Raw genomic sequence first — 15,568 nt, forward strand, 5'->3', positions numbered from 1 at the left:
AATATTCTGATTTGTCTCTCTGGGGTGTGTGTGCGCACACTGCCATAAAATGGTAAAAGAGCGCTGGGTGTGTGTGAGAAGAAAGGAAACACATTTGAGAAAATGCAGGGGTGCTATTGTTTTAGGACAGAATGCCTGATTCTCAGGAATAAATAACTAAGCAAATGGCAGAGAAACAGGTGCAGTACTTCTCTTGCAAGAGAAATTAAGCCAAGGATAAGATAAGGCCAGGGGCGAAGACTTGTCCTCCACATTGAGGGGGCGTGGTCACGTGACATGTCAGGTGATGCCACTGGCATGCGCCAGGTGGTGGTGGTGGGATGTGAGGAGGGTGATCTCCATGCTTGCTCGTCCCTGCCACAGCCCAGCTCCTGGGCTGCCAGGCTGCCACTGTGACGAGCAAGCATGGAGATTGCCCTCCATGCTTGTCCCAGCTGCCGCCTGGCTCTGGGGTGCATGGAGGGTGCCTGGTGGCAGCAGGGGGTGGCAGCCCCCTCAATATTGGGGAAAGCACTGCCCCCTGCCCTAAAATATTGGGGGAGCTGAAGCCCCTTCGGCCCCATGTTGGTTCCTCTGGATAAAGAGTTACAACTAAACTAGCATAGATAATGATGCAGACTCAGAAAACATCTAGAACTGAAAACGCAAAATATGGTGCAAATATAGCTGACTGAAACACTCTGTTTAACTTTACAGTGGTACCTCGGGTTAAGTGCTTAATTCATTCTGGAGGTCCGTACTTAACCTGAAACTGTTCTTAACCTGAAGCACCACTTTAGCTAATGGGGCCTCCTGCTGCTGCCACCGGAGCACAATTTCTGTTCTCCTCCTGAAGCAAAGTTCTTAACCTGAAGCACTATTTCTGGGTTAGCGGAGTCTGTAACCTGAAACTGTTCTTAACCTGAAGCATATGTAACCCGAGGCACCACTGTAACTGAAAGGTTTCTTAAATATTGTACTCTTTGTGCCCCTCTAGGAGGAAACGCACACAGTTCAGCATCATGAACAAACTTTGCTCATCCCTAACTCTAAATCCTTAATAAGTTAAAAAGCATTGGTTCCAGTACTGATCCTTGGGGAACTCATTCCTCCAATGGAGAGCTATCCATTTATTCCTACTCTCTGCTTCCTGTTTCTTAATCGGTTGCTATCCCACAACACAAGTGGTCTACAGCAATAAAAGGTAAAGGTACCCCTGCCCGTACGGGCCAGTCTTGACAGACTCTGGGGTTGTGCGCCCATCTCACTTAAGAGGCCGGGGGCCAGCGCTGTCCGCAGACACTTCTGGGTCACGTGGCCAGCGTGACAAAGCTGCATCTGGCGAGCCAGAGCAGCACATGGAAACGCCGTTTACCTTCCCGCTAGTAAGCGGTCCCTATTTATCTACTTGCACCCGGGGGTGCTTTCGAACTGCTTGGTTGGCAGGCGCTGGGACCGAGCAACGGGAGCGCACCCCGCCGCGGGGATTCGAACCGCTGACCATGCGATCGGCAAGCCCTAGGCGCTGAGGCTTTTACCCACAGTGCCACCCGCGTCCCGGTCTACAGCAATATCCAGAAGCAAAATTTTTATTTCCAGCCAGAACAGAGAAATACTGCCTGTACAGTGTACAAGTAGTGCCAAAATATACTTGTTTCCCTCATCTGCAAGAAATTAAGGAACATTAAATGCACCCTGAAATCTGCTGTTCATCATTCTGCCTAAACACACACACACACACACACACACACACACACACACACACACACACACATTCCTTTAAGATGAGAACATGAATGAGCATCTGCTTGCAATCATATTTCTTTCCCTTTTGAAATGCTGTCCAGCTGCCTGAGCAGAAATGCGATTCTTCCGAATTCATCCACAAAGTGCTTTGTGGAGCTTTTTCTGCAAAGGGTTGGATTTCTGCAAAATGGAATAAATATGTCCTTCATACATTGGTCCTAGTGGTTAAAAAAAAAAATGTAATACTCCCCCCTGCCTATTACCCAGTTTCTTATTTCTTTCAGAAGTCCAAGGTGTCCTTCAATAAAGAGTCACTTCTTCTGGCCAAGCACGAAGGCAGGAAGCCGCTTACTGGAAAGGTAATTTTATTAAATAAGAGTATGTGTTTACTATAGGAATGGGATTTAAAAAAACCCACAACAACAGCAATTTGAATTTAGATAGAGAAAGAGAAAAATTGACTGCTTTATATTATTGTACCGAAAGGTCAAATGCAGGCTGATTGTAGGAACTGTGGTTTAAATGTCATGGACTTGTAGTATTTTATTTGCTCAGGAAAATATAGCTTGTGACAGAGGTTTCTTTTAGTTCATTCTGTATACATTATCTACAGTCCTCCCCCTACTCGCATAACATTTGCCCTATTCAATGTGATTTTACTCCAAACTGCTCTAGCTCCTTTATATATAGATCAGCCTCTGAACAGGGGCTAGAAATTATATAGCAGCAAAATTAACTCATTTTAAATAGCTGAAAAACTGTTCGCTATTATTATGTAATATAAATATGAAGCACATTATTAAGTAGCATTGTTTACATTAGTAACTGAAGACTTTTCTTGGGCCCAATCCAAAAGACCTTGCTTAATTAAAGGTTGCAATCCTATACACACAGTGGTAAGAGTCGTGGAACATTATCCAAGGCAATTCCAAAAAAATATGCATAGGATTCTGCATGATTGAAAAAACTTTTTTTTCTGCTCTCCTTAACTTTAGTGGGGGTTTCATGAGTTCTGGGTACCTTTTATCTGATATCAGTTGTAGGTGTAAATACACTTTTTAATCTTTAAGGGCTGATACTGTTTTGGTTTTTTAAAATTCTCCTCAGATGCCAGACAAATCATTCCTCTTTAGGAAGGCATTTTGGACATAAGCGGTTGCTCTCTTTTTTATTTTTTTCAATGGTTGTGCTTACATCTAGATTCTTATGCACACTTTACCTTTCCCGTACTGCAGAGTCTTACTATCCAATATTTTTTCCCCTCAGTTTCACATTTAATTTGTTTCTGGAAAAGTAGAAAAAAACCTTTTTACATGTGGCATTTACTGATGAACAAAAATGTGATATGGTTGGGTGGATTTTAAGCTTCGTTCATTCTGATTTTGTGGTCCAAGCTAAAAGTAAAATTTAAAAACTGTCTAAACCAAAAAGGAAGGGAGGGAGGGAGAGGAAAAGCAGAACTAGACAATGCAGCTAAGGAAGATTTGCATGTGGTTTAGATACTCTCTTAACACTGTTTATTTTAAACGAAATAGTTATTCACCCTTAACATTAGCACTGTTTAGCTATGCTTGTGTTTGGAATTCTGCACAGTGAGTTAGTGTATCTGGAAAGAAGCAGATTTTTAGTAAACAATTAAGGGCCTCTTTGGAAATACTGTAATCTGTTTCAGCAGCGGGGGTGTGTGTGTGTGTGTGTGTGTGTGTGTGGGTGTGTGAGAGAGAGAGAGAGAGAGAGAGAGAGAGAGAGAGAGAGAGAGAGAGAGAGAAGAGACGAGACTACCTTACTAGCCTAAGGCTCAGAGGGTAAACTTTTGTTCTTGAGAAATGTTTCTTTCACAGACTAAATTCTAGAGGACACAGTCATCTTGCTAGAAACTTGACTTACCACAGGGTTGAATGGCACTATTCAGCGGGAAGAAATTCCAATGAAAATCCTCACTATTACATATTTTACATGGCTGTTTATGTGTGTGTGTTTTTAAATTATACATATGGATGTTTCATGATGGCCTATACTTGTAACGCCTTGTAAAGGTTTGGTGAAGCACTGTAAGTAAGACTTACCACAGGGAAGGAGAAAAGGCTGACTGAGGTACACTGCAGAAACCACAAATAAACAGAGTTGGCAATATCCTGTGCCTTTTGCAGTGAGGCTCTGGAGGTGTCTTCTGCCAGTGTGTGGCTCTGGTTGCCTGTCACATCCCCTAACCTCCTCCTTTTACCTGCTTGTGAAAAGTCGCTTTCCTTTCCCAGGTGAGTCTCTGCAGGCTTCCTGCTCAGAGAGCAATGTGGGCGCTGTATCCTCCCTTTTCTGTGTTGTGCTCATGAGGAACACGAGAGGATTCAAATTCCTGTCTGGATATGCCAGGGAACTGGTAGTATTGAGCTTCTTGATGCCTCTACCACTGGCTGATGGAGGGGAGACCCTGCTGTTACCTTGAGCGCTGTGTGTGCAAAGATGCAAAGCTGTGCTGGGCACGATGAGATTGTTGGCTCCTTCAGGCACAGTCCTTGATTTGCAGGCTTTATTTTTAAGGCTGCAGGGAGCATGCTTGCTATTTTGTTGTTGTTGTTGTTGTTGTGTATGCTCCCCCTCCCTCCTCAAGTTGAGCACACAAGGGCTGAACTTCCCTCAGGAGGAGTTCAAATCCCACTATGCTGAAAAGTGTGGGTGCTCTGTTTTCCAAGAAGGTACCTGGGGACAGCATCATGGAGAAAGCTTTGTGCAGCTCAGTTACAAAGCCATATAAATTTGTGTATATGCAAAATGCCAGGTCAGTGTACAAACGTGCCCTGATGCTTCTCATACTACAAGAGAAAAGTCTCTCGAAGCCATTTTTACAAAATCATCTTTGAACTTCTCTTGCACTGTTGAAATGCCCTTAATGTAAAGGTAAAGGGACCCCTGACCATTTGGTCCAGTCGCCGACGACTCTGAGGTTGTGGCGCTCATCTCGCTTTATTGGCCGAGGGAGCCAGCGTACAGCTTCCGGGTCATGTGGCCAGCATGACTAAGCCACTTCTCTGGCAAACCAGAGCAGCGCACGGAAACACCATTTACCTTCCCACCAGAGTGGTATCTATTTATCTACTTGCACTTTGACGTGCTTTCGAACTGCTAGGTTGGCAGGAGCTAGGACCGAGCAACAGGGGGCTCACCCCGTCACAGGGATTCGAACCGCCGAACTTCTGATCGGCAAGCCCTAGGCTCTGTGGTTTAACCTACAGCGCCACCCGCATCCTGACCTTACTGTACCTCCATCCAAAAGAGAAGAGCTGTAGGGCTGCCATCTGCTCTGCTGAGAAGCCAGGCTCCTCCTTCCACCTCCTGGCATCACATCAGTCTGTGATATAAAAAGAAAAAGTTTGCAGAGCCGTTCTGTCAATTTAGCTGGGAGGCCACCAGCTTCTGGCTCCTCCTCCTCCTCCTCTTCCTCCTCCTGAACTTCTCCGCCCCCAACTGTTCACTACTAGAAGAATTTGTATGGAAAAATACTTCCTGCTCCCTCCCAAGCCAATCATTTGCTGCTTCTGTTTGCTGCTGCTGTTGCATCAAACCTGAGGGAAGGGTGGTCTGCAAGCCTTTTGGGGTGAAGACTGAGATCACTTGGTTGTTGTTTTTTTTAATCATTTCATTTGCACAAAGATTCTTTGCACATGTCAAAAAGGTTTGTAAAAAGGATGAAAACCAAGTCAAATGTCCTGCCAGGGAAATCCCGCCCCCCTCCAACATGGTTCACAGTATAAATGAACAGTGATTTTTTAAAATGCATTTTTAAAAAAAGTCTTCTTACTGGAACATTTCAGTATCTAATATGTAAAGTCTGTCCAAATTGCTCATATAGCGGCTTCTTGGGTACCACAGTTTTACTCTATATTAATGTGGTGTTCACTGCAGAGAACGAGTGCTTTGTATTTGCCCGGCTGAGAGGATTTTTGCGCATTCCATTCTATTGCCCCCAATTTACAAAGTGATTACCCACACCAAATTACACTGTCGCACATGCTGTCACATACTTGATACGAAAATATGTGCTAATCAGCAGCAGAAGATACTTCTGCAAAAGCATTCATGTTTCAGAATGCTCAATTGGGGGGGGGGGGGGAGAGAGAAGTACGGTAATCTCCTCTGACAGCTTCTCTTCACATCATCACCATGCAGTTAACTGGTGCTGAATCTTTGCACGCTGAATAAACTCCCCTGCTGCAACTCTGTTCTCTGGCATTCCTTTGTGCATCCCCATCAGGACAAGAGTCAGAGACAGGAATGAAATGGGAAGCGCTTCAGTGTAGGCAAAGCTATCATTTTCCGGGCAATTACCCTAGTCTGGTCCTACCTTGCTTTGTGTATTAGATCCAAAACTTAATGCAGCTTCACAAATGCTTTATTAAGTAGAGGCTTCCATTTATCAGGGGAGAATGCATCCTAAGGGAAACATGCTTGCAGAACTGAAGGGTTTTAAAGATAATTAGAATGAGGCTATAGAATCTAGAGGGACGCGGGTGGCGCTGTGGGTTAAACCACAGAGCTAGGACTTGCTGATCAGAAGGTTGGCAGTTCGAATCCCCGCGACAGGGTGAGCTCCCATTGCTCGGTCCATGCTCCTGCAGTTCGAAAGCACGTCAAAGTGCAAGTAGATAAATAGGTACCGCTCCGGTGGGAAGGTAAACAGCATTTCCGTGCGCTGCTCTGGTTCGCCAGAAGCGGCTTAGTCATGCTGGCCACATGACCTGGAAGCTGTACGCCGGCTCCCTTGGCCAATAAAGCGAGATGAGCGTCGCAACCCCAGAGTCGGCCACGACTGGACCTAATGGTCAGGGGTCCCTTTACCTTTACCTAATAGAGTCTAGTACAGGCATCCCCAAATTCGGCTCTCCAGGTGTTTTGGGACTACAACTCCCATCATCCCTAGCTAACAGGCTCAGTGGTCAGGGATGATGGGAATTGTAGTCCCAAAACATCTGGAGGGCCGAGTTTGGGGATTACTGATCTCATATATATTATTTCCCTCCTCTTCAGTAGTAGGAAAACTTCCTTCAATCCGCCCCCCCTCCACCCCACCAAACCAGGAACAATGCAGTCCATGAGATCTGCAAACTGTCCAGCATAATTGAAACAATTGCTGCTCCCATACTGAGCGTTCCTGCCAGTTTAAATTGATGGGCAGCACTGTGTTCTCTGCACCATCTGGCTGAGAAGTTGCATCTCCCGGGGCAGATTCCAGGCCCTTCAGAACAGTACCATCCCGTCTGTGACATCTACTCTTCAGTGAGGCATGCCCAAATCTCAGCAAGAGCCCAAAATCTAGTCATCGCTAGAAGATCGCATAAAACATTTTCATTTGGGCTCTTGAGGATTGATCTATTTGTGGCCTTTTGGTGTTCTAATAGAATATTAACTTTATAGTTCTGTTGCCGATATTTGTGCTGCGTTATTGATTCATTTAATGGATCGTAATTGTTTGTGGGTTCTGTAGCTTTGCCTTGAATTGCTGTTTTTATGGCGAGAAAATTGAAGTAGAAATGGGGTGAGGGGAAACCAGGAGCAGGTCTTCAGCTATGCAGAGCCCTAAGGCAGTGTCTGGGAAGCATATTTCTTCACGACAAACAGCACAGTAGTAACACTCAAGCCCAACTAGTTGCATCCTGAATCTTGATACACAGAAACAGGGAACAACCTGTAAAAACATTTTCATCACGCACTTATTAGGATGGATGATAATGATAACGATAACTATTGACTTTTCAATAGCTAAACGCACTGAACAACCAAAACTTATTTTGCCAAAACAGGTTAAGGTAATGATTAGGAAACACATGTTAAAAAAACCTTTATATGTCCCAAAGGAAGCCCTTAAAACAACATACCCTCCAACTTTTATCTAATGAAGAATAGGGACATTCTAACCCATCATCATTATCATCATCTTACTATTTATACCCCTACCATCTAATTGGGTTGCTCCAGCCACTCTGGAAGCTCACTGGAAGGACAGATCGTGAAGCTGAGGCTCCAATACTTTGGCCACCTCATGAGAAGAGAAGACTCCCTGGAAAAGACTCTGATGTTGGGAAAGATGGAGGGCACAAGGAGAAGGGGACGACAGAGGATGAGATGGTTGGATAGTGTTCTCGAAGCTACAAACATGAGCCTGACCAAACTGCGGGAGGCGGTGGAAGACAGGAGTGCCTGGCGTGCTCTGGTCCATGGGGTCACGAAGAGTCGGACATGACTAAACGACTAAACAACAACAACAGCCACTCTGTGCAGCATCCAATATATATATACATTAAACATTTTTAAACTTCCCTATACAGGTCTGCCTTCAGATGGTTTGGGCTTTGCATAACTCCATACCCACCAATATATCTCCAATTAAAATAGGGACGTCCTAACAAAAAGCGGGACATTCTGCGATCAAATCAGAAACTGGGATGACTTCTGTAAATCCAGGACTCTCCCTGGAAAATAGGGAGATGTTGAGGGTCTGAAACGGGGGGGGGGGGGGGTCCTCCAGCCCAGAGGACAAATGCTGCATTCCAGATCTGTCTGTCCTTGGGACACTTCAGAGCCACCCCCTCTTTCGCCAGGCTATGTATCCCCACTATCTCGGTTAATATTCTCTTGGGTGTTTTTATCTGGCTGGAAAGAGTTCTTGAACTCTGACAACAATTCTTGGTTTTCCTGGATTGAGGGGAGTGTGTGCACAGGCGAGAAATGAGCCTGCTGTATAAAAGTAAGATTTAAATTCATTGCTTCTCCAATTTTTAGCTCTGGCTGCACCCACAGAAAGGATCCCCCCGGAAGGGAATGAGGTCCTCAGTCTGAAAAAGATTCCCCCCACTCCTGCCTTAAATTCATTTTCACAATGAGAACTGGGTTGTCCCAGCCACTCTGGGCAGCTTCCAACACACATAAAAACATAATAAAACATTTTAAAATTTCCCTATACAGGGCTTGGACGTGGGTGGCGCTGTGGGTTAAACCACAGAGCCTAGGACTTGCCAATCAGAAGGTCGGCAGTTCGAATCCCCGTGACAGGGTGAGCTCTCGTTGCTCGGTCCCTGCTCCTGCCAACCTAGCAGTTCCAAAGCACGTCAAAGTGCAAGTAGATAAACAGGTACCACTCTGGCGGGAAGGTAAACGGCGTTTCCGTGCGCTGCTCTGGTTCACCAGAAGCGGCTTAGTCATGCTGGCCACATGACCCAGAAGCTGAACGCCGGCTCCCTCAGCCAATAAAGTGAGATGAGCGCCGCAACCCCAGAGTCGGTCACGACTGGACCTAATGGTCAGGGGTCCCTTTACCTTTATACAGGGCTGCCATCAGATGTCTTCTAAAGGTTGTATAGTTACTTATCTCCTTGACTAGGGGCCGCATAACTCCATACCGTCCAACATTTCTCCGATGAAAATAGGAAAAGAAAAGTGATTCTGGGATCAAATCAGAAACCGGGAGGGCTTCTGTAAATCCTGGACTATCCCTGGAAAACAGGGACACTTGAAGAGCCTGGAGCCTTATCCTCAGTATTGTTCTGAGAATAGTTGGGGAGCTTTCCCAGATGAAAGATCAAATTACCTTAACACAGCCTGTCTTTTAAGCTCCCTCTAAGAATCCTGACAGTACCTCTCCTGCTTATGCCAGTTAAACAGTTCAAGACATGTAAATAGGCAGGCAGACATGCTTGAGCTCAGACATCTGGAACGTTATTAAGATACAGATGCAAATTGCTTGTTTAGATGTAATTTCCCTCCTAAGGTCAAGTGCTAGCCTCCTCCATTCAGCATCAGCAAAAATGCAAACTGCAGTACACAGTGATGAGAGTCAAAATACTTTGGGAGGCCTTGACTGATGAGCTTAATGCTCTTGTTATTTGGAAGAAACTCATGACTCCTGTAGTTTTCTTGGAACTAACTTTAGAAACCAATTTGCCATGCCAAGTGCATTTAAGTTGCAACCTACTCAGTTCAATTAAGGTAATATATCAGCGCTCATTAGAAGAAATTAATAGCAGCAGAATGTCAGACACTATGTACTATGCAATTAGAGGTTCTGGCCCCTTGTGGACATTGAAAATTCCTTACTGGGCTTCACAAAACTGAAAGTGTTTTCTCTTATTAAGGCTTCTGGCAAAATGTGTTTATTTTTATTTGGGGCAACCCTGGTGACTGGTGGTTTTATTATAGGCCTGGCATTATGCGAACCTTTGAAAGAAATGATGTGTTCCTACCCTGCCCTGAATGCCTGCTTTTCTGTTCAGAACTCGATTTCTTGTTGAGTGGAGATGTTTAACAAACCTGCCGAGTTATCTTTTATTTCCAGAATGGCACTGATGCCTTAACAGTCCACCATACCTAAACAAATACAAGTAAATTGAAAACTCAGACATTGTCCAGGCCCCTGCATGTAGTCAGTTTGATGCACTATGCAGCCAACATATTTCTCCTTTGTGGGTTATGAATGCATACACATACATACAGTGGTGCCTCGCAAGACGAAATTAATTCGTTCCGCAAGTCTCTTCGTCTTGCGAGTTTTTCGTCTTGCGATGCACGGTTTCCCATAGGAATGCATTGAAAATCAATTAATGCGTTCCTATGGAAACCGCCTTCAGACCAGGTCCGGGAACAGTCTGTCCCCCGACCTCTTCTGAAGGCTGGGGGGGGGGACAAGGGCTTTTCTTCCCACCCCCAGCATTTTAAAAAACCCCGGGACAGCGGAGGACTTCTCCGCTGTCCGGGGCGATCTTAAAATGCTGGCGGGCAGCATTTTAAAATCGCCCCGGGACAGCGAAGGACTTCTCCGCTGTCCGGGGCGATTTAAAAGCTGTCCTGGACCTCTTCTGAAGGCGGGCGGGGGGTGAAAGTCTTTGCTCCCCCCCGCCTGCCTTCAAAAGCCGTCCGGGACAGCAGAGAAATGCGCCCAGGCTTCGCGGCCTGGAGCATCGTTCCGAAGCCGGGCGGCGGGGGGAGGTGTTCCCTCCCCGCCGCCCGGCTTCGGAGCATCGTTCTGAAGCCGGGCGGCGGGAGGAGGTGTTCCCTCCCCGCCGCCCAGCTTCAGAGGAGCCTTCCGAAGCCCGGCGGCGGCGGGAGGAGGTGTCCCCGCCCCGCCCCCAGGCTTCGGAGGAGGTCCGAGGACAGTGGGGAAGACGCGCTGCGCTTCCCCGCTGTCCCGGAGATTTCCCTATGGGCTGTCGTCTTGCGAAGCAAGCCCATAGGGAAATTCGTTTTGCGAAGCGCCTCCAAAACGGAAAACCCTTTCGTCTAGCGGGTTTTCCGTCTTGCGAGGCGTTCGTCTTGTGGGGCACCACTGTACATATGCACTGATTGTTTTGTTGTGTCTATTTTAAGCAATTTATTTGTGCTTTATCTCAGGTTTTTATCTTGTGAACTGCCCTGAAATCTTTTGATGAAGGGTAGTACAATGGTACCTTGGGTTACATACGCTTCAAGTTACAGACTCCGCTAACCCAGAAATAGTACCTCGGGTTAAGAACTTTGCTTCAGGATGAGAACAGAAATCGTGCAGCAGCAGCATGGCGGCAGCAGGAGGCCCCATTAGCTAAAGTGGTGCTTCAGGTTAAGAACAGTTTCAGGTTAAGAACAGACCTCCGGAACGAATTAAGTACTTAACCCGAGGTACCACTGTATATAAATCAAATACAGAGCTTTCCAAACTCTGTGTCTTGGCATTAGTATGAGGGCTCCCAGAAAGGGGCTGTGGCCTTTCTCTTCGTTTTGCTGCTGTGCTGTGCTGAGCTAAGCCATAGTTCGGCTTAGTTTCTTGCCCAGACGCAGTTTATCTCAGCCGTTTCGCTCCCCCAGACAAACCACGAGCCACGAACCACAGGACAAAACCTTGATTAGTTTTTGGTTTGTCTAGAGAGTGCCAAACCACAAGCCCAGGCTTGGACAAGGCACTAAGCCAAACTATACGCAGCAGCAAAAACACCATGCTAAGCAAAACGGTTGCGATCTCCTCTCCCAGAGTCTGCTTATTCATGCCAAGTCATGTTTTGGCTTAGCATGATGTGCGGAACAGATCGCAGTGTCTAGGAAGCTGCCTTATACTGAGCCAGACCATTGGTCCATCGAGCGAAGTATTGTCTACTGGCAGTAGCTCTCCAGCATTTCAGACAGAGTTTGAATTGAGCCCCGGAACTTCAACAAGACAAGCAGATGTTCTACCATTGAGCTATGGCACTTTTCTTAGCTCACCTAACCGAACTCTCAACTCTGGCCTTTCTCTTTCTAACTCCCGGCGAGAGAGGGCCCACCCATTTCTCACCAGGCACAGAGCCGCTTTCTTTGTTCCCTGAGTAGCCTATCACCAGGGGTGAACTTTGGTAATATGGTGTCCTGAGTGAGGACAAAATTTAGTGCCCCCCATATTATTTATTTTCACAATAATTCCTTTTGGTACAGTTGCTTTTATGGATCTTTTCAGTAGGTACCTGTATAAATATAATTATGATTATAATGCACCCCTGAAGAAGAGAAGAAGAATTTATTATTTAACACCACCACCCCAAATCTGGCTGGGTTCCCCAGCCACTCTGGGCAGCTTCCAAAAAAAAAAAGATTAAAAAATACATTAAAACACTTGTCATTAAAAACTTCCCTAAACAGGGCTGCCTTCAGATGTCTTCTAAATGTCAGATAGTTGTTTATCTCTTTGACATCTGATGAGAGGGTGTTCCATAGGGTGGACGCCATTATTGAGAAGGCCCTCTGCCTGGTTCCCTGTAACTTGGCTTCTCGCTGTGATGGAACCGCCAGAAGGCCCTTGGAGCTGGACCTCAGTGTCCGGGCAGAATGATGGTGCCCTGTGTTGATGCCCTGTGCAGGGTAAGTGCCTGCAGCGTCCTAAAGCTGGCGCTGCTATCATCTCACCAGCAAGCTAGTTATTCCATGAATTAAAAGGGGGCCCAGGCATTTCACCTACCCCCACCCAAACTCATATTTATTTTGCATTATGGAAAGTGTGGGCTACAAACACTGAAAAGTGTGGGCGGACAATTGCTGGAACTGACAGGACTCGGCTGCAAATAAAATGTCTCAAATGTGTTGTAAAGTGCAATATGCAAATGTGACACTTGATGGCGACAGTGAGCTATGCCAAATTCAATGTGTTTTTCAAAAAGCATTTTGACAGCGTTTTTAATATACCACCTGTCAGGGCTGCCTCAGGTCCCAGCTCACAAGAGACCAACGCCTAGTCCAGTTTATATACAAAGATGTTTATTGAAGTGTATTGTACGCTCCACAGCCGAGGCGCGCAGCCCCACGTCTGTTACGCTTAGACCACTGAAGTCCCCTCTGAGTCAGTCCCGCCTCTGCACCACTTTAAGAGGCTTGTGCTGCTCCACCTCTTCCTTTCTTTCCTTTTCCGCAGGGTCTTCCTGCCCCCTGGGGTTTCGCCCCTCCTGGATTCCCCTGACGCTGAATCCCCAGACAGCTCTTCCCCCCTCCTGCGTGCTTTGGGACCTGGCTCCTCCTCCGGGCTCCCTGTTCTTCCGCGCGCCTCCACATTTGAACTTGGCGCGCGTTCGCAACCTCTAACCTTCCTCTTGACAGTTACACTACTCCCTGCACTACTCCCTTCCACTTCCGGGAGGATGTCTTGCTCCGATCTCCCCTCCCTCTCTGCTTTCGGACCTGCTTCCCCTGTCACTCTGGAATCTCCATCCCCTTCACTCCGCTCTGGCGGAGAAGCCGGTCCCGACTCCCAGCTCCCACTTTGGGTTCCCCCGCTGGTCCCCTGCTCCTGACGAGTCCCCCCTGTGACTCCCCTTGGCCTGACCACAGGCGCCCCCTTCTGGGAATCCTCCGACTCACTTGAAAGACTCATGGAATCCCTCAAGTCATTGTCATCCTCTTCCTCGCTGCCCTGGGATTCTTCCCCCTCGCTCTCCGCCTCCTCCCTCACCTGTGCCTCTGTCCCTGAACCCCTGACACCACCTCAATAATAAACCAGGGATGCCAACTTGTAAACAATATTTATTGGGGGGGGGGCAGGTAAGCCCTGCCTTGCATATTCCGTCACATGATGTGGTGCACTGCACACTATTTGAATGGACGCAGGTGGCGCTGTGGTCAAACCACTGAGTCTCTTGGGCTTGCCGATCAGAAGGTTGGCGGTTCGAATCCCTGTGACGGGGTGAACTCCCGTTGCTCTGTCCCAGCTCCTAGCAGTCTGAAAGCATGCCAGTGTAAGTAGATAAATAGGTACTGCTGCAGCGGGAAGGTAAACTGTGTTTCCGTGCGCTCTGGTTTCCATCATGGTGTTCTGTTGTGCCAGACGCGATTTAGTCCTACTGGCCACATGACCTGGAAAGCTGTCTGTGGACAAACGCCAGCACCCTTTGACCAAAAGCAAGATGAGTACCGCAACCCCATAGTTGCCTTTGACTGGACTTAACCGCCCAGGGGCCCTTTACCTTTATTATTATGATTTGAATGGCAGTGTCCATCATCTTGGGGTCGGAGACAAGCCGCCTCAAATATCTTAAGGGGGGGGGGGCGAAGGGACCTCGGTCCCCAAGGAGTTGGCTCCTATGATAACAACCCCAGCATACACGCTCAATAAGCAGCAGGCGTCGCACCACCTTTATGCAAACGCCAGGGAGGCTCAAGGAGCAGGTGGCCCCGAAGCGAACATCTGGAATGTGGGAAGCGCGCCAGCTGCCGCTTTGCGGCTTCAGAAATCCCCATCTCTCTCTCTCTCTCTCTCTCTCTCTCTCTCTCTCTCTCTCTCTCACTCACACACACACACACACACACACACACACACACACAAACACCCCGCCGAGCGCTTCGTTCCCCCCACTTCCTCTACGGACGCTGGACAACGTCCATGCGCAACCAGGGGGGCCCCCGGCTCGCCCTGCCCGCTGCTTCGCGCGCCCCCTCCTTCCCTCCCCTCGGCTCCTCCCCGCGTCCAGAGCATCAGCCGCCTCTCGCTTTTCTCCCCGCAGGCGAAGGGAGAGAGCAGCTCCAGGCGAAACCTCGGCCGGACGGAGATTCCCGCCAAAATGGTGCCCGGGCGGCGGGCGCTCTCGTGGGCTTCGCTCGCGCTGGTCCTCCTCCTCGTGTGCCTGAGTCCCGGTGAGTCAGCCCCGCGCGCTGGAAAGGGGCTCTGCCCCATGCTCGGGAGAAGTGGGGCTTGGGGTAGGGGGGGAAGAGGGCGGCGGGCACGCAGGATGATGCCCCCCAAGGCAAGGGGGCGCACGCTGAGGCTGAGCGAGGTGGCAGCCCCTTCGTCGTCGTCTTCCCGCCAAAATTCCCCAAGGCTCTGGCTGGAGCTGGGAAGTAGGAAACTCCTGATCTTAGGTCCCCCTGCTCATAAAAACGAGGGCTGGGCTTTGCATCCAGGAGGGATATCCCAGATGCCCAGACACACACTCCAAAACAAAACAAAGCCCATTCCACCACTGCTGTTAATAATGCTCCATATTATTAAATGTGTGCGCATGCATGTGCAAAGTGGTCTACTTCCGATGTGATGCATATAATGTGGATTTGCTTTGCTGGAGGAAAGAGACTGTGTTCCCTTGCCTAAACAGCCAGCTGTGGAAGCAATCATGTTTTTCACTCCCAGCCCAGGACAGTCTCTTCGCTTTTTCCAGAAGGTATCCCCTTTATAACCCTGACGATAGCGCCAATATCGCCACGTCGTATATATGTTGCCAAGGCTGCACGTTTGATCCCCATATGGGGCAGCTGCATATTCCTGCATTGTGGGGGTTGGACTAGAGGATCCTCAGGGTCCCTTCCAACTCTATAATTATATGATTCTATGTCACAAAGGCTTCCATCCCACCCCCACAATTGGGGGCTTTAT

The 15,568-nt window shown here is 47.9% G+C and overlaps 1 protein-coding gene across 2 annotated transcripts in view; it reads left to right on the plus strand.

Annotated features, from left to right (window-relative positions):
• Positions 1-15,568, plus strand: part of ECRG4 (ECRG4 augurin precursor) — a 35,455-nt gene that overhangs the window by 15,076 nt on the left and 4,811 nt on the right. For both annotated transcript variants that reach the window (XM_028727971.2, XM_028727972.2), the window contains exons 2-3: positions 2,010-2,084; positions 14,703-14,832. In XM_028727971.2, the coding sequence (XP_028583804.2) occupies positions 2,010-2,084; positions 14,703-14,832 (205 nt within the window). The remainder of the gene's footprint in view (positions 1-2,009; positions 2,085-14,702; positions 14,833-15,568) is intronic.

Source organism: Podarcis muralis, chromosome 4 (genome assembly GCF_964188315.1).
Source record: "Podarcis muralis chromosome 4, rPodMur119.hap1.1, whole genome shotgun sequence".
NCBI classification, from domain to species: domain Eukaryota; kingdom Metazoa; phylum Chordata; class Lepidosauria; order Squamata; family Lacertidae; genus Podarcis; species Podarcis muralis.